At 32.6% G+C, this 22,452-nt stretch overlaps 3 protein-coding genes across 6 annotated transcripts; 2 read left to right on the top strand and 1 right to left on the bottom strand.

The window, feature by feature from the left end:
• The first annotated feature begins 4,203 nt into the window (after positions 1-4,203).
• UPF3 (Smg-4/UPF3 family protein) lies at positions 4,204-13,306 on the top strand. 4 transcript variants are annotated; one of them, XM_068642592.2, is made up of 14 exons: positions 4,204-4,506; positions 4,597-4,703; positions 4,794-4,889; positions 4,995-5,093; positions 5,367-5,446; positions 6,513-6,611; positions 8,315-8,447; positions 9,328-9,428; positions 9,796-10,291; positions 10,432-10,521; positions 10,626-10,741; positions 10,823-10,869; positions 12,518-12,634; positions 12,911-13,306. In XM_068642592.2, the coding sequence occupies exons 1-12, from the start codon at positions 4,343-4,345 to the stop codon at positions 10,859-10,861; spliced, it is 1,620 nt and encodes a 539-aa protein (XP_068498693.2). In that variant the 5' UTR covers positions 4,204-4,342; the 3' UTR covers positions 10,862-10,869; positions 12,518-12,634; positions 12,911-13,306. The 4 variants fall into 4 exon arrangements, with proteins under 4 accessions (XP_068498693.2, XP_068498690.2, XP_068498694.2 ...); XM_068642593.2 differs by having other exon boundaries at positions 4,206-4,506; positions 8,315-8,417; XM_068642589.2 differs by having other exon boundaries at positions 4,205-4,506; positions 10,626-10,869.
• A 1,237-nt stretch (positions 13,307-14,543) lies between these two features.
• On the top strand, positions 14,544-16,212 carry LOC137834568 (B3 domain-containing transcription factor VRN1). The gene is made up of 3 exons (XM_068642594.2): positions 14,544-14,682; positions 15,102-15,671; positions 15,780-16,212. The coding sequence occupies exons 1-3, from the start codon at positions 14,575-14,577 to the stop codon at positions 16,044-16,046; spliced, it is 945 nt and encodes a 314-aa protein (XP_068498695.1). The 5' UTR covers positions 14,544-14,574; the 3' UTR covers positions 16,047-16,212.
• A 1,164-nt stretch (positions 16,213-17,376) lies between these two features.
• LOC137834566 (putative methylesterase 12, chloroplastic) lies at positions 17,377-21,574 on the bottom strand. Its single transcript, XM_068642588.2, has 5 exons — positions 20,841-21,574; positions 19,811-20,050; positions 19,576-19,719; positions 19,123-19,257; positions 17,377-17,832 (listed from the first exon to the last, which is right to left on the bottom strand). Exons 1-5 carry the CDS (start codon positions 21,072-21,074, stop codon positions 17,560-17,562), a joined length of 1,026 nt encoding a protein of 341 aa, XP_068498689.1. The 5' UTR covers positions 21,075-21,574; the 3' UTR covers positions 17,377-17,559.
• Positions 21,575-22,452: the final 878 nt, after the last annotated feature.

The following is a 22,452-nucleotide window of genomic DNA, read 5'->3' as shown; positions in this document are numbered from 1 at the left end:
GAATTACTCTAGGTTGTGTTGCACTATTGAAAAAACTCTAGTAAAAATCTCCGTCTTTAGGGTTTAGGGTTTAGAGTATAATAAATATGTTGTAGGTTTATCCTACATCATATTGTTTAAATTAAAAAAAAACATAAAATCTTCATCTTCTAGGAAGATTGTGCTAGTTGTTGACATGATTATGTAGTTTGGAGACTTTTTTTCATCAATAAAAAAAAGAATAAAGTAAATATGAAATATTCAAGGGATGTTTCAACCCTATTACAAAGAAACATGTTATGTATATGCATAATTTCAAGAAAAAAGTCCTTGATTACATCAATCTCCCACCTTTACAAAATAATTGTCATGGTCTTAGTTGTTATAATTACACAAAATCAAACAAAAACAACAAAACACAAAAATTCCAAAATGACTTACTAATAAGTTTATTATGATTTAACTAAAATAACAATTTTGAACCTTAAAAAAAAAACATCTCGAGAGGATTTATATAGTTGTAGAAAGAAATAAAAAACTGCAAAGTTTACCCTGCTCATGCAGCCTCAAATAATACATTTCCCATGAGATTTTTTCCCTTATATGAACTAATTTTGACTTTTTTTTATTAAGAACAACAATAAATTTTGTTAATAAAATTATAATAAAAAAATCACTAAAGTTATAGTAAATTACTTTTATAAAATCCCTAAATTGTTGCTTATTGTTAAGCTTTCAAATGATTATGGAGTTTGAAATAATTATTTTTGATGGCTTGATCACTTTTATTCATATAAACATGATTATTAATTTCAACAAGGTTCCAAATTTTTCATCCTAAAAATAAACTAAATACTCTGATCATTTTCATAAGCATGCATAAAGCAATTGTACGGAGAGAAATCTGATGTTTGAGATGCAACATAATAAGAAAATTAAAGTTCGAATTGGTAATGGTAATATACTTCATCACACACTAATACGGATTTTATCTTACGAAATCTTTTTAATGTTCCTCACATCACAAAGAATTTACTTAGTGTATCTCAGTTTGTCAAAGATAATAATGTCTACTTTGAATTTTTTCGTAAAGATTGCTATGTGAAACATTAGGTAACCAAACAGACTCTGCTTCACGGAACTGTTAAAGATGGCATCTATGTTTTTCTTGAGCCTCTTTTTTCTGTTTCTGCTAATGCAAACAACATTGTTGTTAAATCTATAAATTCTGATATACAACTTTGGCATGCTAGACTAGGCCATTGTAATTACAATATTGTCAAAACAGTTTTACAAACATGTAATATTCATTTGATGGTTGCAAATAGTTTTGTGATGCGTGTGTGTTTGCAAAGCTACTTAAATGCCTTTTAAAGATTCGACTACTATTTATATCTCTCCTTTGCAATTGATCTATATTGATATTTGGGGTCATGCACCCATTCTGTTTTCCACTGGAGCATGTTATTATATCTCTTTTCTTGATGATTTTTCTAAGTATACGTGGTTGTATGTCTTACATAGTAAATCTCAGGCTTTCTCCATTTTTAAATAGTTTAAGTCTTTAGTTGAAAATCAAACTGGTAACCGTCTTCAGGCTATACAAACTAACAATGCTAAAGAATTTTTATGTTTTAAATCTTTCTTGCATGAGCATGGTATTCACCATAGACTAACTTGTGCTTACACTCATGAACAAAATGGTACCATAGAACGTAAACATAGGCATGTGGTTGATACTGGTTTAACCATTCTTGTTGCAACCTCTTTACCTTTAAAATTTTGGGCTGAAGCGTTTCATGTCGTTGTTTATATTATTAATATTTTACCTACCTCTGTGCTTAACAGCAAAAATCCATATGAAACTTTATTTGGTATTAAACCTTGTTATGCTCACTTAAAACCTTTTGGTTGTGCATGCTATCCTCTTCTACGTCATATCATAAGCATAAGTTCAATTTTCGCTCTACATGTTGTGTTTTTCTTGGGTATAGTTTACAAAACAAAGGATATATTTGTTTATCTAATATTGGAAAACTATATGTATCTCACCATGTTGTTTTTAATGAAAAATTATTTCCTTACTCTCTTCCTGAGTACAATTTTCACGTCTCTTCTAATTCTATGGATTTTTCTTCTCATACTCCTTCTATGCTTATGCTCTTACCTGCTCCTTCTCATAACACTTTACATGTTCCAACACCTGTTTCACACACTACACCATCTATATCTTCAGAAACTGTTTTTCCTTCTTCTGTTATTAATGAGGTTTCCATTAATCCTCCTATAGTCAACAATGCTCATCCTATGATAACTCGATCCAAAGCTCGAGTGTTGAAACCTAAGACTTATACAACTACTGTCTCTTATGCTCACGAATCGGTCTCTCTTAAAGTTGCCTTATCATCCTCATCTTGGTTACAAGCTATGGAAGATGAATATCGAGCTCTTCTTCAAAATAGAACATGAAGTCTCACTTCTCTGCCTTCTGGTGCTAAAGTTGTGGATTACAAATGGATTTTCAAAAACAAGTTCAGTGCAGATGACACGTTTCAACGACATAAAGCACGGTTAGTGGCAAAAGGCTTCACCCAATCTCCAGGTTTGGACTATAATGAAACTTTTAGCCCTGTTGTCAAACCTATTACCATTAGAGTTCTGTTATCTCATGTTGTTTCAAACAATTGGCCTATACATCAAATTGATGTTAATAAGGCTTTTCTGAATGGAGATCTCACAGAAGATGTCTACATGAATCAACCTCCAGGTTTTGAATCCTCTAATTCTACTTTTGTTTGTAAGTTACATAAAGCTATATATGGTTTAAAACAGGCACCGCGGTCCTGGTCTAAGTTAAGTTTCACTCTTGAAGACCTTGGTTTTCATTCTACAAAAAATGATAATTCTCTGTTTATTCAGTTTACTAATACTTCTACATTATTTGTGCTCATTTATGTGGATGATATAATCATCACTAGATCATCTACGCATGCCATTAAATCTCTTATTTCTCATTTAAGTTCCAGATTTGCTCTTAAGGATCTCGGTCCACTGCATTATTTTCTTGGCATTGAAGTTTCAAAGGTTGTTGATGGAAGTCTTCACCTTTCTCAGACTAAATATACCCTTGATGATATATTTTAACATAATAAAGAGTTATTATTTTTAGCTTCTTAAATTTGTTTCTTTATACTTATGTTATATGAAAGGAAAATAAACTAAAATGTAAGAGTGGGCCAATCAATAGTAATATTCCTAACCCCACATATACAAAGTACAATAAATATATATATATATATATATATATATATATATATATATATATATAATACAACCAACAACACTATCTCCTATACTAGCAAGACAATTAATGATAGTATTGCATATATGTGAATAAGCTTGTAATTGACTGCACATGTACAAGCTGGTATACTATGAACATTTTAAATGATTTCTTTGTGAAAATGGAGGTGAACCAAGTCATCTTAAACCTAAAATGCATAACTATGAGTTTGAGAGCAATTTCACTCACATTACATTGGACTCACAGATACCCTAAGGACCAAACATGACCAAGACTCACTTCATAGCTTCCACTTTTGTGAGCAAGATATTTTTTAGTCCATAAAATTTATAAAAATCAAAGACCTAATCCTATTTATCATAATTCCATATATTCTTATTGTTTCTAATCTTAACCAAACTCCATTAATATTTAGTTTTACAAAATAAATGTAGAAGGGTTTGAATATTAATTGTAGGTTGATCTTAATTATATTTATGCAATACACAATGAAGTTCCAATAGATTTGTTATTTTGTCATTTATAAGTGTACTAAAGGATTGTCAAAATTCAAGAATACTAATTAATAAAAAAATAAATACTCATTAGTTTTGAATTAGGGTAATTCTTTAATTCGTGAATAGTTATCTCAATATTAAGAATCATCATTTTTTTTTATTTAAAATATTAGGTACTTCTATATTAAAATCGAAAGTATAACTTTTTGAGTAGATTGAAAAATATCTATATTAATTGGTAAAGAAAAAAAATATTCATTTTAGGACAATTCTAATATCAATTAACATTCTTTTATTTTTATTACTTTTTTAATTCTCCAAAATTCATACCGAGAAGAAGAAAAAAAATATTAATTAATCTTTAAAAAATTGCAAAAAAGTGATTTTAAATAATATATATTAATATTTTGATTAGTAGAAAGTAAAAAATGATCGTAAAAGAGGAAGCTTAATCGTTAGGAATTAGGTTAGGAGAGAGAGAGAGAGAGAGAGATTGAAAGAGGGAATTGGTTAAGAAATTAAGAAAGGAAGGAAGAGAATGATGTGAAAGAAAAAGGGAGTGATGATGGAAGAAAGGAAGATGAAGGTTCGTTCCGAAAGGGAGAAGACGAAAGTGGTGATTAGGCATTTGCCTCCTTCTCTCACTCAATCCGATCTCTTCCAACACATCGACTCACACTTCGATTCACGCTACAATTGGTTCTCTTTCAGACCCGGCAACACCAGGTTCATCTTCCTTTCAATCGCTTTTTCTTCCTTTCAATCGCTTTTTCTTCCTTTGTTTTTTTCCTAACAAAACCCTAACCGTTTTTGCAGCCTCAAGCGTCAGAGGCATTCCCGAGCCTATATAGACTTCAATTCTCCTCATGATGTGTTCGACTTTGCTCACTTCTTCCATGGACATGTTTTTGTTAACGAGAGAGGTAATTTTTTTTTTTTCTGTTTTTTTTTCTCTCTTGCACTTCACGTCTTTAACTCACTTTGTAACTGCTCAATGGTGAATCTTCAATCAGGTGCTCAACATAAAGCTATTGTTGAGTACGCCCCTTCCCAGCGTGTTCCGAAGCCTACTACCAAGAAGGATGGACGTGAAGGGACCATATACAAAGGTTCTTATAGTTCTGATTTTTGTTCTCTGATTGTGTTAAATGCTACATATTGTGCTCTTTTTTTATTTATGATTATCATTTTTTTTTTATATTTCACAAGGACAGATCCTGACTATCTGGAGTTCCTCAAACTCATTGCAAAGCCACATGAACATCTTCCCAGTGCAGAGATACAATTGGAAAGAAAAGAAGCTGAACAAGCTGGTTAGTTATTATTACTTCACCAACTACACTTTTTTTTACTTTTATTTAAGTGTGTTGGTACATAAACATTAGAAACAGCATAATGATTCTTCTGTCTCTGCCATTATGTGTTCATCTGCCATTGCTGTGTTTTTTCTCCGTTTTTTCTATTATAAATGTGTTTTGGAGGATCTTAGCACTAGGTTCTAGGCTAAACGTGTCGGTGGGGATTTATCTGTGATTCTGATGACAAATTTCAGTACCATTGGTCTCATTCTATATCTTCCTTTCCAGGGGCTAACAAGGAAACACCTATTGTCACACCCTTGATGGAATATGTTCGACAGAAACGAGCTGTTGACACTGGTATGCAGGTAATATTCTGGGTCTGCAGAGCTTTTTGGCTGTTTCTTTTGCGTCATGTTTAGATATCGAGGGTCCATTTAATTCATAGCTTATTACTTTATTGATTAAAAGAACGCTTTACTTGTATCTTTTGTTTTTTTTTTGTTTGTTTCAGTCTGGCATTGGCCCTTTAGATGTATAGTGAATAATTCATTTTGGCATGCATGTGCTTGTTTGCTGAGAAATTCAAAATTTAGAACAATCATATGTCAAAGGTTAAGATATATATAGCCCATTTTTAACATTTCAAAGACAGCAGCGCACATTAAGGACAACAAATAGGACTGTTACATATTATGAACGGGATTTAGGAGCGAGTTTAGATGTTTGTTTATTGCTTATTAAAGGCTTTGCTAGAAGAGAGTTTTAAGTGAAAATTACCACATGCTGTATAATATAGGTAATCAATATTATGTAAAAGTGATATTAATTTATCTGAATAATATTGCTCAAACATGTTCTCATTCGTGAAACTTTGTGCCACTAACTCTTCTGAAGCTAGGATAAATTCCGTGTCATGATTTATGCTAGATATTTTCCTCTCATAACATACTTGGATCATAAATTGGTATTGGGAAGGGGATGAGGGCTTCAAAAGTGAAGCTTGTAGTTACAGCCGTTTCATATTGTTGACAGGCTCTGTGTTTTGTTCTTTCCAATTGGTTGTTCTGGATTTCTCAAGATTAATCATATACATTTTTCAAATTTTGGGCACTTTATTTAGCTTTCTCAATAAATTTTTGGGCCTTCAGTATGTGTGATAAACTTTTTACTGCATAAAATTATGGCAAATGCACTACCTACCTCAAAATATTTGCAGTTTATCACGTGCACCCTTCGTTTAAATTATGCATGTAAACATACATAATTATAGCTTATAACTTACTCTCCTGCTGGGCTGGGTGAAAGAAATTATTCTGTTATTATATCTTTGTAATTTATTATATCACAAATGAATATAGGCTTAGGCGTTTTCCCCACTTGTGTATATGTTGTTGACATTACTTCACTTGTATTTATAACAATCAATGATAGGCTTCCTCAGCAGTGGCAAAAGTTAGCAGAAGATCCAGAGCGGCTTTGCCTGGCAAGCCTGGCTCAGGCAATACTAAACGAGGATCTGAAAAGAAAAAGGTAAACCTTTGTAATTGAATGCACATGTACTGTTATTGCTGTTCTGGATCCATAATCACTTAAGTCATTTTGAAGCTTTGACTTCATCTCATAAACCAATCTGTTTGTGAACTGTCAAGTGCATAGAAATGGTTGAATATGTGTATGGGCATACTGGTTGTTATCTATTTGCTTGATAGTACCCGCTCAATCTTTTTATCACTAGTATAAAACTGTAAAAAAAAATATTCATAGTTGTCAATAGTGGCTAGAGCAGCTGCTATCATCATGATGATGCACATCAGAATCTGTCAAAAGTAACAGAGCAGGGCTACCTCAGTCACGCTTCCGGGATTTTATGCCTGTGTGAAATCCCATCCACTGGAAAGCCTTTGTGACCTCCCTCATGCCGCTGCCGGCTTCCCCACTCTTCCATTTGGATGCTCTGTTAGTTGTTAGGGGTCTTTTTTTTTCACTGATAGGGGTGGTATTGTTTCACTTGAGAAAAGTACAAAAGAATTAAAATGAATTTGAGAGTGAATTTCCCTCTCTTAGGATCTCATATTTATAATAACTTTGGATATGACAGATACAATGAATGAGAGGGAAGAGAAGAAAATACAAAAAGATATATCTAGGAATAGGTACAACACAGCACAAAACACCTTTATGATAAGTTCTATTTAAGACTATTTATTCTAACAGTTTCAAAACCTGGATTTGTTTCACGATTGTCTTGGTTAGGTTTCAGCTCTATTTTTGTATTTGTTGGGCCTCAAGTTGTCTCCAATTTGAGTCGCAACATTTTTGTGCCAAATTTTTTCTTGGGTGGGTTCTTAACTTTAGTTTGATTTGTTATTTATGTTATGATATAATAATGTACTAAAGAATATCAATAGAAAAATAGAAAAAAATATTTAAAGCATAACATATAAAATGATAAAATAAATGATAATAATTAGCTACATAAAGCATAATATATGATATAATAAATTAAAAATGACAGGAAAACAAATAAATAAACTAAATAATTATAGTAATAAAAATAAAACAATATTTAATACGTAATAATAAAAAAAGTATAAATATTTTACAAATAAGAAGAAAAAAAAGAAATATATATATATATAATAATAATAAGTAAAAATGAATGCAAAATACTATTAAGCAATGGATGCAAACAAACACAATCACACATAAGAAGGGACTAAGTTACTCCTAGACTAACTCATTCTCCCCAATCATTTTCTTTTAATCTCACTGTTATAATAAGAGTATGTCTTGGTTCTCGCCCCTTAACAACTAGCTTTTATGAGAGGGTTTCCCAAATGCTGGGTGTTTATCGTTATGTTCTAACATGTGAAGATAACATTTAAGAGCAACTGTTGAATATTTCTTGATCTTGATACATGACCAAGGTGTTTAGTTTTACTCTCTGTAGCATTTGAAAATACTATCAAGCTTATCTTTTTGCATACATCTACTTGTGAAGCTACACAATCCTTCAACATATAAACTTATTTTCTTCTCAACTTTCTTTTTTCTTTGCATTTGGACTTCTTATTTTGTTGTTCTAATGCTAATAATTTTGAAGAATTTTGTTCTTTTTTCCCTTAGTAGTCTGACTTTTACTTTGCTTGATTGATATATAGATGTGCTATTTATGCTTGCAAAAAGAACAGTGAACTTTGTTACTTACTGATAATTGGCTTTGATTATGTCAGTATGTTCAGAAGGACAATGCCAAGAGTGCTGCTCGCAAAGAGTCAAAAGATAAATCAGCCTTTATTGTGGTTCCCCGGCGAGAGGATCTATCAGCTGAATCAAGTATGAAAGGAATTTCTGAAATTGAAGCATGTAACTCATCTTTTCTGACTTTCGATTTTTAGTTATTCTACATCTCCACATCTAATGTTGTATTATCAACTTTCACTTCGTGAACAGAATGCCTTGTTGTTACAAATCAATGTGTATGTTGTATTTAGTTGCATTCATATTTGAGTTAAGATGCCTGACATACAGCCTGGCATGACCTCAGTTTTTTTGTCTCTGTAGTATCTTGCAACTCAATTATTTTTGTTTGCTGCTTGTGGTTTAGTTCCTAGATTGTACTTATAAAATGCTGTATGATTGACATGATGTCTTATTTAATAAGTGTGTTTGTTTTACTCTAATCCCGATTTCCAAAGACACAATCAACGAAACTTTACTTACATTGTGTTTCTGTTCAATGTATCTGACCTCACTTCAAACGCAGTCTGAGTTTTGTGGCATCTCTTGAGTTTCATTCTTGTTCTTCATTAGCATTAATATAATCATGTATCATATTAAATGGACTATACCAATGGTTTGCTTCAAATTCTAAGAACTCCAAGTCTAGCATCTTTGCTCTGGATTGTTGTGTGGTGTGTAGATTGAGTTCTGAAACTAGTTTCCATTTGTTTACATGGTTCAGTAGTTTACTCTTTCTTTTTTGAATGTTATATCTATTTTATGGAACGATCTGGGTCCCCTGCCATCATACTTTCTCTAAATGATAGTGGACCTGACAAATGAAAGTGGTGGTTGGAACATGCGTGCTGTTCTTAGAACTAAGATTAGCAGGGGATTCAATCATCTGTCTTTAATTTGCATTTTCTTTAAGATTTAGCAATAGTGCTTAAGTTTCTAATTGAATTTCATATATTTTTGCTGGTAAGTGTTTTAATTTTCTTATTTGTGACTGATGAATTTGCAGTGCATGGCATTGAAGGTCCCATTTCTGGAATTCCACTGTCTTCTGACTCAGGAAAGAAAAAAATCCTTCTTCTGAAAGGGAAACAGCGGGAAATTCCCAGTGTAGGTTTTGTTTTACCTATAAAGGTTTCATTTCTTTTCAACAATATATGGTATTCCCATTTTTCTGCATTTTTTAATCATGTTAATATGATGATATCTCTTATTTGCTTTAAAAATGATGTTCTTCGTAATAAACAAGACTAAATAAAAGTATATTTTTCATGCCTGCGATACAAGGGTTTAGTTGGTGTGTTCAAGTAGACACCAGAAAACTATTTTCTGGTAGGAAGTAATTGAGTGTGACTTATTCCTGAAATTATTTTGAAGCTGTTTAATCACTCAAATGCACTGTGAAACCTGCATTCAAATGATAATAAGCTCATCATTGTAAATTTGTTATTATGAACATTTTTTACGGAATTTTCAGGCCACTGAGGGTACAGTAAAACAGCAAATCGTACAATCTGGAAATTCTCCCATTTCAACTCCTGCGAAACAGAACCAGAGACGTGAAAATAGTGGAAGATTGATCAGGAGCATACTTCTAAATAATGAATCTCGTCAAAGTCAGTCTATTACTGGGACACAACATAAAATTCAAATTTTAAGCTCAGAGAATGGGAAGAGACCACCTCGTTCTTTTGGCTCAAGGTCTGGGTTAAATGATCAACATCCAAATCATGATATTACACAAGTTAATTCTGACGGGGATTCTAAAAGGGCTTTGGATGAAAAATTCGTAAAAAGGGATCCTCATGGTTTAGGTAGCAGTGAGAAAACAGAAAAGCGTACTAGAAACAAGGATAGACCTGATCGTGGTGTTTGGACACCCCTTCGTCGTTCTGATGTTTCACATGCTGGTAGTGACTACTCGTCATCCTCAATGGCACAACCTACTCTGTCAAATCCTGAATCTGCTGAAGGTATGACTATTGACTAGGCTATTATGAGATGTTTACAAACAAAATAAATGATATATTTCTTTCAATATTTAGTATAAATATTATGAATCATTGCCACAAAAATAAAGCTGAGTCTGGTGGTGATTTTCTTGCCCAAACAGGAGAACTAAAAGAAAATGTTACTTCTGGGAACAGGGGCAGTGAATTCTCTGCTTCTGCAGGTGGAAGAGGCAATCCTTCTATTGAGAATGGTTGGAGTCTCTTTACTAATTGTTGTTTATAAATTAAAGACTGATAATAGAGTTTATTTGTTATTTTAGTTGAAATGTTTCAACCATACTTTCGAACTCTCTAGGTTCCCAAAGAAATTTTGCACGCCGTGGAGCTTCCTATGTAGTGAAGGATGATGGTGCAGTCAGTATAAGTGAAGGGAAACCTTCCAAGAAAAGTGTTGGGCACAGTGCTCATGAGGTATACATGTCATATGTTGATCTATTTTGGATTGTCTATTTTGTTGATTCATCGTGTGTAAGGTACTTATTATGTCTGCAGAAGCAAGTCTGGGTTCAGAAATCTTCTTCAGGGTCTTAAAATATGTGGTAAGCCTGATTTCCATTTGTTGTATGTTGCCTCTTGTACCTGAGATTCAGTGGTTATTGTACTGGGGGGATTAGCACCTCATTCTGATATTATTATTTATCACTTTGAAAATGATGGAAAGGCCATGGTGTGGAATTTACACCATACTCAACAATTTTTCTTTATCAGTATTAGTGACTAAATCATCTGCCCATCTTCCTCTTCAGTATAATTTCATTTCACGTTGATTTTTTCATGTTTTATTTCATTCCCAAGTATTTTGCATATATTTGTCCCAAGGGAGTCTACTATTTCTTTATGTGATTAAATTATCAAATTCAACATGTTTACCGATTTTCAATCATGAAACTGAATTACTATTTGATGATGGCTTCATAAGTGTATACTTAATTGATTGACGAAGATTATGATTATAGGAATATCACATCAAAATAGAAATAATTATCTAACCAGTTGAAGTCTAAGTGAATGATTGTATATTCACAAAACCTTGATCTGTACCCAATCCTCTGACCTCATGATATCATATGAAATGTATTCAATCAGGTATTTGCAAAATCCAAAGTAGCATTTGGTGTTGAAAACTAGAACATTGGGAAAACCTTGAAATATGATTTGACATGTGATTAAAAGCTTTTGAATCATTATATTCTGTGTATATATGAACGTGTTTTTAAAAGCAAATGCAAAACAATGTCTCAAGTAGTTATTTTAGGAGCTTATTGCTTAAATCTTTGTTTATTATGACAACAAAGTGTAGAAGTTTTCGCTTCTTCACATAGGGTGATGAGCTTTGAAAATGTAGGTTTTGTCATTCTGAAGTGAGATTTGAAACTTACCGTGGTTAGCCATTTAAAAAAATAGGCTGAGCCTGTGAATGGTAAGAGCTATAAGAGGAGACTCCAGGAGAAATTAGAGGAGCCCTTGAACCTTGGTTCTCCTCATTTACTGATTAGGGTAGGAGATGATAGATTCAAACTTGCTTTATAGATGGCAATGTCAATAAATAAAAATATTAGATTCTCTAACTATATCATTTGTCGTCAACCCATGGTTTGGACTTCTGTAATACAGTGATAAAGAATATGTAATGTCATGCAAAATAGGTTGTTGCAGCATGTGAGAATTAGAATTGTCATCTCATAATCTTCTTTGTAATTGAAAATATGCTATCTGTACCTTAGAATTGATTGTTTTGTAACTGAATGTCACTTTCCATGCTTATTTTCTCTCTCATTTGAAGAAAATAAAAACTAGTGGGTCCCACATAACTGCACCGAGTTTATGTAAGAATTTTTCTGTTTCCAATGATAGGATTATTTGATATACTATTTTGTTGGATAAAATCTATTAAGGTAAGGTGATTGCTTTACTAAGTTTCTTTACCATTTACTCTGATAAGTTGATCCGATGCCTCTAACTATCAATATTTGACATCTGGTATTGTTGATCATTACGTCCATACTGAAAGATTTGACAAAGGATTTTGTTACTGTAAATTTAACTGTGTATTTATTTTGTTTAACAAATGTGCCCGCGTACAAAAATATGCTGCTTTACCTTTAATTTGTTTGGACATTCATCTAGTTGTTTAAGAGTATTGCTTGCATTCAATATTACAATTAACTTTAGTAATGTTATAAACAGATTATGTCTACTCAGTCGGGACATCATTCCTGCAACGTTGAGCTACGGTCTCTGTTAAGGACATCATTCATCATGCACAACTAATTAAGGTCAACCTGAGTCTAAGAGACTTGAAAGGTATGTGCATTATGTAATACTTTTATTAAAATGACTCTAATTGAATAGTTGAACGTTGATTCTTAAGAGGGATGACTCAGGGTTTAGAAACCCCACCCATGCAACCTGAGAGATCGATTGTAGAAATATAACCCGTAACCTTCAAAGTCTCAAGGCTACTAGTAACCTTACGGGGTCTCGTAATCGAGGGATCAATTTGTTTTATATGTGATTAATATCATTCTTACTTTCTGAAATTTGTTTGGCTTTTGATCTTGTGACATCTGGATTTTGCAGTAAAATGATCCAGTTGTTTGCCTGACGGAGCCTGCACAATAAAGGGAATGCAAAGTTACAGACCTGGTTGACATGATTATCTACTGAAAACAGATTGGCATTGTTAACCATATGGGTGGAGTTAAGACTCATTATGGTTCGTGTCTCCTTGAATTGAAAATATTTCAGTGTTGGGAAATGTTTGTGTTTGGGATGTAACTGTAAAGTTATTGGTACATAACATGGGACAGTATGTTGGAAAGAGTGAAAAATCTTGTCCTGTTCGGTGGACAAGTAGTTGGTTATATAGTATTTTGTAAGGCTAATAGTGTTTATTTTTAGCGTGCACATGGTGTACGTGTTATTGTAAGGATATTATAAACTCCCTTGGTCCTCAAAAGGAGGATTTTTTCTCTACTTTCTTTTTTTCCCCCTTTTGTCACACCTCACCCCTCTTTTAACCCTTTTTTCCTCCTTTCTTTGCTCAATGCATGCCTTGATGAAAAGTAATTTCTATTTTGTTTAAAAATATAACATAACATAAATTTGTTTTTAGTTAATTATTTTTGTAAAAAGTTTAGCAGTAGAAATATGGTTACATTATAATGATTTTCTTTCGTTTAGTTTATTTGAAAATTAGTTACCTGTTTTTATCAAAAATCTTATAATAGTAATTGAATTTATTAGGTAGTAGTGATGCCAAACACGATTTATTAAAAAACATTGAATTTATGAAGTAGTTGATAAGGAAGATTAACATCATAAGAAACAAAACCTTTCTTTTAGCTTAAAAAGACAGACAGAATAAAAGCATGTTCGTGATATAACATTTCTCTTATTTCAATTTGAAGTATTGTTTTTTTAATAAATAACTTTTAAGTTGTGTCAAGTCATTGAATGGAAGACTAAAAATAATATAATCCATAAAAATCATTATTTGATAATATTTTTAAAAAATTAACAAATTATAGATAAGTTACATACTTATTTTATTTATAATAAATGACATAAATATGATTTAATTGAATTTTACACCTAAAATATATTAATTTAAATTATTTTATAATCTCTAATATCTTTATTAATATATTTTGTTTTAGTATTAAAGCTAAACTGAATCATATTTACAGGATTGAAAATATATTAAGTTTAGATAATATTTCTATTTTCCATCATACGTCAGATAAATATGTATTACAAAATATATTACTTTTTATGATAATCTCTTGATTGTTTTAATTTTTAACATATTTTTTCCTTTCTATATCACTGTATCATAAAAGAATACTTCTTTAGACGTTAAGTATTAAATATTTTTTATTTAAAAGAAAATGAAATTATTTAATATAGCCAAAAGATCATATTCAGATTATAAATCTCATACAATGAAGTAAAATAAATAAAATAATTTATAATATTTATTACTCTTAGTGGTCCTAATTATTCCAGTAAAATTATCTCCAATGAAAGATATTTGTAATCAATGTAAAAAAGAGAAAAATAAATTTTGAAAAAAAAGATGTATTAGTTTTATTAATTTAAAATGATTTTATATTTAATTATCTAAGACTACAAATCAAATCGGGTTAAAATTAATTTACTTTTTTAAGTGTGATTGGATATATTATATTACGATATGTTGTCAACCAAAGAAGTGGTGGGTGTGGGTAGAATCCCCTATTCCAATGGAGGGTCGGCAGAGAAACTACGGCGGAGGGTCGGCGCCGGCGGAGAGGGAATCTAAGCATTTTCTGAAGATCATACTTCCCTCTGCCATTCATGCTACCCAAATGGTAACAAACAAATCTAAGCATTTTCTGTTTGCCTTTTCTTTTCGTTCTTTCACCTCCATCATGCATCATTTTGCATGCTTCCTTCTTTTTTTAGATCAAAGTTTGGAAATTTGTCTTTGTTCTGTAAGCGCACAACTGGGAACTTGGAGGAAGATTAGCTTAATTGTTTGTACTTATAAAAATGTTTTTTTTTACTTATCTCTTTTTTGTTTCTTTTTCTCACTGTTGAGATACTCTGAAACTTCTTTGCATGTTGGACATTTGATGCTGATGATTAAGCTAAACAGTTATAACTGGCATTGCACGTGAGCTGGGGAGCATGTTCTTCTTTGCTCTTCTTTTCTTCACTAGAGAAGAAAGTGTTGCAGTTTAACTATCTACTTAGTGTGAGTAACTAATTTAAGAAGTGATCAATGCAGAGAATTCCCGAGGAGTTTATAAAGAGATTTGGAGATGAACTATCAACTGTTGCTACAATTACTGTTCCTGATGGTCGTGTTTGGAAAATGAGGCTGAAGAAATGTGGAAAAGATGTTTTCTTCAGCAGCAAATGGCGAGAGTTTGTAAACTACTATTCTCTGGGGTATGGTTCCCATCTAATTTTCAGATATGTAGGGAACTCAAAATTTTGTGTTCTTATATTTGATATTACTGCTGCTGAGATTTGTTATCCTCCCCAAACACGGGGCACTAATGAACCAAACTCGGAGAATTGGAAGAGATCCAAGTTTGAGGATCAGCAGCAGCACCAAGAGCTTGTGGTGGGGAATGGGGTAGAAACTACTGATGAAGATTATGTGAATTTAATACGTCCGAGTCAGACTAAAGGAAGGAAGAAAAAATGTTATTATTCTCATGGGAAACAACTCAAAAGTGGATGCAGTGAAAACCACTCTTCTTGGGAGATAACAAAGGATGTTGCTACTGCTAGTGATAGATTAATTGCAAAAAACCCTTTTGTTACTTGTACCATCAAGTCTTCTCGATTGGTGAGAATAATTTAGCTTCAATATAGAGTTAAAATAAAGTACTGAATTATAATTATTCATGCATAATGTTTTGCACGGATCAAATTAAAGTTGGTCTTCCTTGTGCAGTATGTGTCAAGTGAATTTGCTGGCAAGTATCTGAAGCCAGGTGTTGGTACGATGCTCCAAAATAGTAATGGAGAGCAGTGGGAAGTTTCTTGCTCATGTCATAGCCGTAGCAGAGCAATGATAATATCTAAGGGATGGGCTAAATTTGTGAGGGACAACGATCTATCAGAAGGAGATTTATGTGTGTTGGAGTTGATAAAGAGGGACCCCATTGTGCTAAAATTTACTGTGCGTGGCGAAGCTCAATATTATGACGTTGATGTTTGATCAGCACCAAGTAGTTTATTGATATCTAGCCTTTTTTTCCATTGTAATACCAGCTGTTAATTGGTTGCTGAATGGTTGGTGAGAAATTATCATCTTGGTGGTGTTTAATAAACATCTTGTATCAGAACTCTAATCCACTAAACTACAAACTTTAATCAATTAGTATGTATTTGTGTGTGTAATGATTCCTTATTTTCCGTGTAGACATAGCACTAACACCTGTTGATTGCTTACATGGTTAAGACTTCCTCGTATTCGTACACGGATTTGCTAGAACCCCACCACCATTCCTGCATCTTCCCCAACTGAAATGTCCTTTAGGAACCTGTTAAGGTACTTTGATTTATGTTGGAGGGTCCTTCTATGTTTTGTCTTGCTAAAATGTATATAATCTTGGACAGTAAACAAACACTGCATAATTTCTTAAAAAGTACAAGAACCAGTAAAATGATTTAACTTCTATTTCCTTGTAAGAAGTTTCCTACAAGATTATAGAATTTTGAAAGAAGATTCCTTAAGTACAGATGGGAAGGATGATAGATCACAGGCACTTTCACATTGCGTGTGCAAATGGATTGGACATTCTTTTTCTTTTTAGTCTACGATCATAGTGTTGGACCACTATATAGCAGTAGACTGACACTAGAAAATGTTTAAGACTGGTACATTCTTATGGGTTTGATCAAGATTGAAGAAATGTTTGGCAGGATAATATACTCATTTAGTATTTAAAAGATTACATTTTGAGTACTATTGTCAGAGTTTGTGTATAGGCTATTTTGATACTCAACTGGGTTTAGCAAATTTAGTAAGGTGTAAATTTACTAGCTTGCCTAACTCAACGCATAGCAGCATGATTCCACCCTTAAGTTTGTTCTTTTTAAAAAAATTAACTTTTTAAACTCCATTTTCATTATGAAAATTTAAGATAAACCTTTGTTTGTTCTGGTTTTCAAATTCAATTTACCTTTTCCTTTTACTGATGTTTTTGTTAGTTTTAGCCCCAAAACCAAAGATCAAACCCAAATAAACAAGACCAACATTAGACTAGGTATAATTGTAGTTTAAACCATGTAAACAAAATTGGACCAGTTGGTCAATCCAACTCATTGCCAGATTCAAGTTTGATTAAATTGGCCTAAAATTAATTTGGGTATAAAATTTTCAAATTCGATCCATATACAAAATGTATAAAGAGAATATTTTCCCATTTTACTCTATCATGAACTTGCAACAAAAATTAGTTGTCAAAGCAGAACTAGAGCTAGAAAATATTTCTATACACATGAAACAAAAAAACTTACAGCAGTCACTTACTAATTGAATAATATTTTTGTCTTAAATGGGATGAAATCATGCTTCTTCCTATATTATATTTCAAGATTATAAAAAATAAAAATACTTCTCCCAATTGGGCCTCTTGTTTCATGGTCAATGTAGAAAAGCAATATCAACTCTACAATTCTGTAATCCTAAGAGATGAAAGATAAAACAAATCATGTTGTGCATTAAGCTATGGAATTTGAGCTATTTCCACCAAAATTTTGTGGAGAGATTGTGGCTTGGAGAAGAATGGACAATGATCACTGCCTTTGATCTTGAAAACTCCCTCAGGTGGATTTTCCCTCACAAGCTTCTCTTGGACATCTGGTGAAAGTGCATGATCATCCAATGTTTGAATGTAAAACCTGCGTCCGGTGCCATATTTATCAGCAGATAAAGACAGCTTCTCCATGATTGGACCAAGAGGGCTGTGTCTCATGGAAACCATGGCTAAAGCAACATCCTGAAATACAACTCATTTCACATATTATCAGAACTTAGAAAGTGTTAATGCAACAACCAGGAATAAAAATGTAATAAATAGAAACAGAAATAGAAGAAAAAAATTCATCTGGGTATAAGGAAAATAACAAATACCACCTTAACATAACAATACTTAGTATCTTTTAGACAAATTTCTCAAGAAGCCCTTTTCCAAAAGAAAAATAAGAAAACAAATGAAATAAGCTTCTTCATAAGCTAAAATGTATGCATAAGCTAATTTGTAGAAACTCTTTTATTTCTGGATAAATATGTCCAAATAGACTCTTAGAAACATAAAAGCTAATGCTTGAATATATATGAACATTTTCACCCATGCTTGAATAATTCCATAACATTTGTCACAACGCCAACAAGTTCAAACGGATCCGAAATGGACTAAAGAAAAAGAAAAAAATTAGGAACCTACAAATTCAACAATTCTGCTCCTTCTCGGTCTTAAAAAGCAAACCAAGAGTCAGGTCAAATTCTCCTATTTTGTTAAAGGAATAAAAGTGACAAGAATCAAGTAAAAGGGATTGAATCCGAATGCTCTAACTATCATTCAGGTCACCTGTGTGTGAAAATCACAATCAATAAGAATCCTGAATTGACCACCTATAGAAGCACATACACTTTCAAGGATTCACTTGACTACTTTCTGCTTAATCTTCCTTAAGAAATCCTTTCCTTTTCTGGGGCAATTAAACAACTTTCAAAATAAAAAAAAACAGAAGTTTAAGAAATCATTTCGAATATTTGTCCATAAAGAACCGTCTATCTTAAAGAATGCAGTTAAAAATTATAAATGAAATAAGAACTCTGTCCTAAAGCATTTGGAAAGGGGGATAACACAACTACAACACATGAGCTTTTAGAGGACGGGGTTTAGTTCTTCAACTTAAAGCCAGGTTGGTTGAATACCAGCAAGCTAATTTTGAGTTCTGAGGGCATTATCTACCTCACTCAGAGCTCATAGATCAACAACAATTACAAAATTGCCTTTCAGTTCCACTATAGGTGGGGGAACAAAAGTTGTGTTTTCCTTATTGCACTAATGGGGATAGTCATTCAGTTACTCAATTTAAATCTTCTACAAGCATGAAGCTTGCAAGTGGAGTAAACAGTGAAGATAAAAGGTATGATCATCATTGAAGGTATACGGGCACAAATCATACAACTTCAAGTATCTAATTTGAATGGGCAGTCAGAATATAGCAGTTAAAAGAAGTTGGAGGAAAAGAAGTTAGAAATAGTCTTAAATCCTGTGTACCTTCGCTTGGGATTGGTTAAAATATAACCCTTTCATCTGCTCCTTCTCAAACATAAATCCTGTAGGGGGCTTTTCTTTACCATTCCCATGTATCAAAAACTTTGATTCTTGCATAAATCGTTCAGCAGATCCCAGCTGCAGTGTAGATAACTGGTTAGAACTTCCAAAAAAAAAGTGAAATGGGATGGAATCAAAATGATAGAAATAATAAATTAAGTAAAACATGTTCACTCAAGGATGAAAATACAAGATAAAGAACCTTTTCCTCCGGAAATAGTATATTATAGGTTTAGGAAAGGATGAAGTGCAATATATGCCCCACATATAACATAATTGGTAAGATATGGTTCCAAACTTGAGAAGCTTTTGTGAATAATTTAAGTTGGATTGTATTGCACCAATCTAAAAATTCAACTGATCACATAAGTAAACAAAAAGAAGCGAACTAGATACCTCATCGGCATAAACATCAAATGGTTTTTGACCATCAGACACCATTGTAGCACAAAGGAAAATTGCTTTTGAGATCTTCTGAGGATAATTTTCCAGCGCATAAGAAATACATGCACCACCAATGCTATGACCAACAAGAATAACCTGCAAAGTTTCCATCTTCATCAAATATAACAGAATGGTAGACAATAACATGCTTCAAGTTAAAACTATGTTCAATGTCACACATCCAAACCTTTTCATCCTCAGGAAGGTTTTCAAGATAAACAGTTAAAGGTTTTGAATAATCAGCCAATGTAGTGACACTGTTAGTGTCTGTGAGATCAATTCCAGAGCCAGTAAGATCTAAGGCAACTGGGAGCAGCCCTGCTTCTTCTAGAAGGGCAACAGTCTTGTACCAGCACCATGCTCCAAAACCTTCTCCATGGATTAGTACAAACCTTTTTATTTTAATGTTCTCCAGATTTACTGGAACCTGCACATGATACGCTAGCAAGTCAGGCAAATATTTCAAACAAAATACAGGGGCAAACAGATTTTAACATGCACAATCAAAAAGAGATAGCATTATGATACCCTATAGACTATAGCTAATGTCTGACCACCAACAATGCTTCCTAACCAATTTTCTTGGCAAAAACAAGGTTGTGAAATGCTAAGTACTGATTACACGTTTCCTTTCCATTGTAGGTCTCAAAACAATCTGTCTCCAAACATGAAACAACAATTTTTTCTTTAGACAATTGTGCTAGACTGCCTAAAAAACTAGAAGAAAAGAATTTTCCCATGAAGCTTAAGAACAAATAGGGTCAAAATGCACAAGAATATAGCAGAGTCAAGGAAAGTGGGGCATGCTAACCAGTACAGAATACAGGCAACTAATCATAAACAAATCGCATCTTCTTTTGAAAGCACAGTGAATTGGTCATGTACTTTTCTAGATGCACCTTTTGAGGCACAAAAGGAACAACCCCTCTTTTTAGCCAAAAATAAAATAAAACCGAAAAAAAGTAGCCCTTTGATTTCTTTTTGTATGTTCACTTTTCAGTCCTGGCTTGATATGTTGAGTCAACATGCATGCTCCCACTCATCACAAACACTAGTTTTGACTTCCACCCAACCCATATACACAAAGATCTTAATCATGATAAGCTACTTTTTGGCAGTGATGAAATGATTCAAAAATCAAAACTTTTCAATCAAAACCCACAAATCATGGCAAATATAATATAGTAAACAATTGAATAAACAAAAGAGGCACACACCTGCTTGGCTGAAAAAGATTCAGACACAGCATGCCTTCTAGAGGAGCCAATTCTCCGAGACATAGAGCCTTCAAACCTCTGAGACAATTGATGCTGCTGAAGTGCCATAGACAGGGCCTGAAGATGCAGCTCTTCCTCACTCACAGGCTTCCTCTGTGATCTACCCATTCTCTTGCTTCTCGATCCAACATCTTTCGAATCCTTCTTAGTCCTGCAAATAAAACTGTTACCCATCTTTCACTTTCTTCACTGCACCTCGGAAACCGAAGAAAGCCCAAGTTTTTCTTCCTTTATCGCTATGTCTTTGTCTTTTTGTTTAATTTTTCGTGGTGAGGGAGGGTTGGAGAAGTTGTGAAGTTGTTGGGTATGAATGCCAAAAATATAAAAAGGCAAAATATGCTAAGAAACCAACTGATTTTAGAGCTTATTAAATGCGTTGGATTTCAACGACTCCAGACTTTCAAATCATAATTCACTTCTCTCTCTTTTTCTTTCAACTTCAACCTAACCCAAACAAAAAAAAATACACCTTTTTCTTAATTACTCTGCTTAACAAGTGTTTGCTTAATAAGTGTTTTTTTACTTTTACAGAACAGTGGCAACCCAAACAGAACAGTGGAGACAAACTCAGCTCAAAATAAGCACATATTCTGTAGATGGTTTTCAACGTGCAGACAAGTGCAACCCATGTCATCATTTTGAAAAAAAAATACATAAATTGCTTCTAAAAGGTCAAGTTTTTCGTCTTCTACTGTGCTCTTGTATAAAGGCTCAAGGAAACTCTGTTTCTTGGACCAAAAAGTACCTTTTCTTACGTTAAACCTTTCTTTTAGATTATTAAGGAAGGATTCCATTGAAAATGAGTATATTAAGGTGCAAATAAGATTCTTTTTTCTTGTTTCACTTTTATTTAACCGATTTTAATTAATAATAAGATATGTATTGAAAAATTGTGTGAAAGAGTAGATTGTTAACACCTTGATTTGCAATAAAAACTGTAACATTAATTAATATTTGCAATTATAACTATTATTTTTTATTTGTTCAAAGCTAAATACATTTTTTAAAATAAATGAGTAAATAATAATTTCGTGTAATACTCCTTTATATTGGCAAGTCAGATTTCTTAGACTTGTAGCTGTGAATTAAGATTCTTTACTAATTAAAAGTATGCCTAATGTAGAAATCATGATATTAATTTTACTTTATCTTATTAAAGAAACTCTTATTATGTTAATGTGTTAGAACAAATAATAAGTATAACAAACAAGAGTTTGAAGTATTTAATAGTGCATATCAGTCATTAATGAATGTTTATTTTATGTTTTTAGAATTTATACATTTTTTTCTTTTTTAAGAAGAACTTGCTGAAAAGTTGCTTCTTGTAAACATTTTTTTTTCTTCTCAAAAGGTGGCTATCAATGTTAATGTTAAGAGTCAGTTGGTTATATCAAACCTTACACTTTGTTCAAAAAGATAAAGGGAAGTCACCTGCCTTGACGTGTAAAGCTTTGTCATGATTTATAGGCATTGTCGAAGAAGTCTCACACATTAAATGCTAACTCAAAAACTTTTAATGCGTCTTGAAGCTTTAAAACACGCTTATGAAGAA

The sequence above is a fragment of the Phaseolus vulgaris genome, chromosome 5 (assembly GCF_051622355.1).
Source record: "Phaseolus vulgaris cultivar YP4 chromosome 5, ASM5162235v1, whole genome shotgun sequence".
NCBI lineage: Eukaryota > Viridiplantae > Streptophyta > Magnoliopsida > Fabales > Fabaceae > Phaseolus > Phaseolus vulgaris.
This window is presented reverse-complemented; position numbering and strand designations above follow the sequence as displayed.

Bases quoted from the DNA above. Each gene is read 5' to 3' on its own strand.
- UPF3 (XM_068642589.2), top strand. From the start codon at position 4,343: ATGATGGAAGAAAGGAAGATGAAGGTTCGTTCCGAAAGGGAGAAGACG. The intron at 5,447-6,512 runs GTAATATTCTGG...AATCAATGATAG, and splicing joins CTGTTGACACTGGTATGCAG to GCTTCCTCAGCAGTGGCAAA. The intron at 10,292-10,431 runs GTATGACTATTG...TTGCCCAAACAG, and splicing joins AAATCCTGAATCTGCTGAAG to GAGAACTAAAAGAAAATGTT.
- LOC137834568 (XM_068642594.2), top strand. From the start codon at position 14,575: ATGGAGGGTCGGCAGAGAAACTACGGCGGAGGGTCGGCGCCGGCGGAG. The intron at 14,683-15,101 runs GTAACAAACAAA...TGATCAATGCAG, and splicing joins CCATTCATGCTACCCAAATG to AGAATTCCCGAGGAGTTTAT. The intron at 15,672-15,779 runs GTGAGAATAATT...TTCCTTGTGCAG, and splicing joins CCATCAAGTCTTCTCGATTG to TATGTGTCAAGTGAATTTGC.
- LOC137834566 (XM_068642588.2), bottom strand. From the start codon at position 21,074: ATGGGTAACAGTTTTATTTGCAGGACTAAGAAGGATTCGAAAGATGTT. The intron at 19,258-19,575 runs GTATCTAGTTCG...TCTACACTGCAG, and splicing joins TTGATGTTTATGCCGATGAG to CTGGGATCTGCTGAACGATT. The intron at 17,833-19,122 runs GTACACAGGATT...GTTGTATTTCAG, and splicing joins TTAACCAATCCCAAGCGAAG to GATGTTGCTTTAGCCATGGT.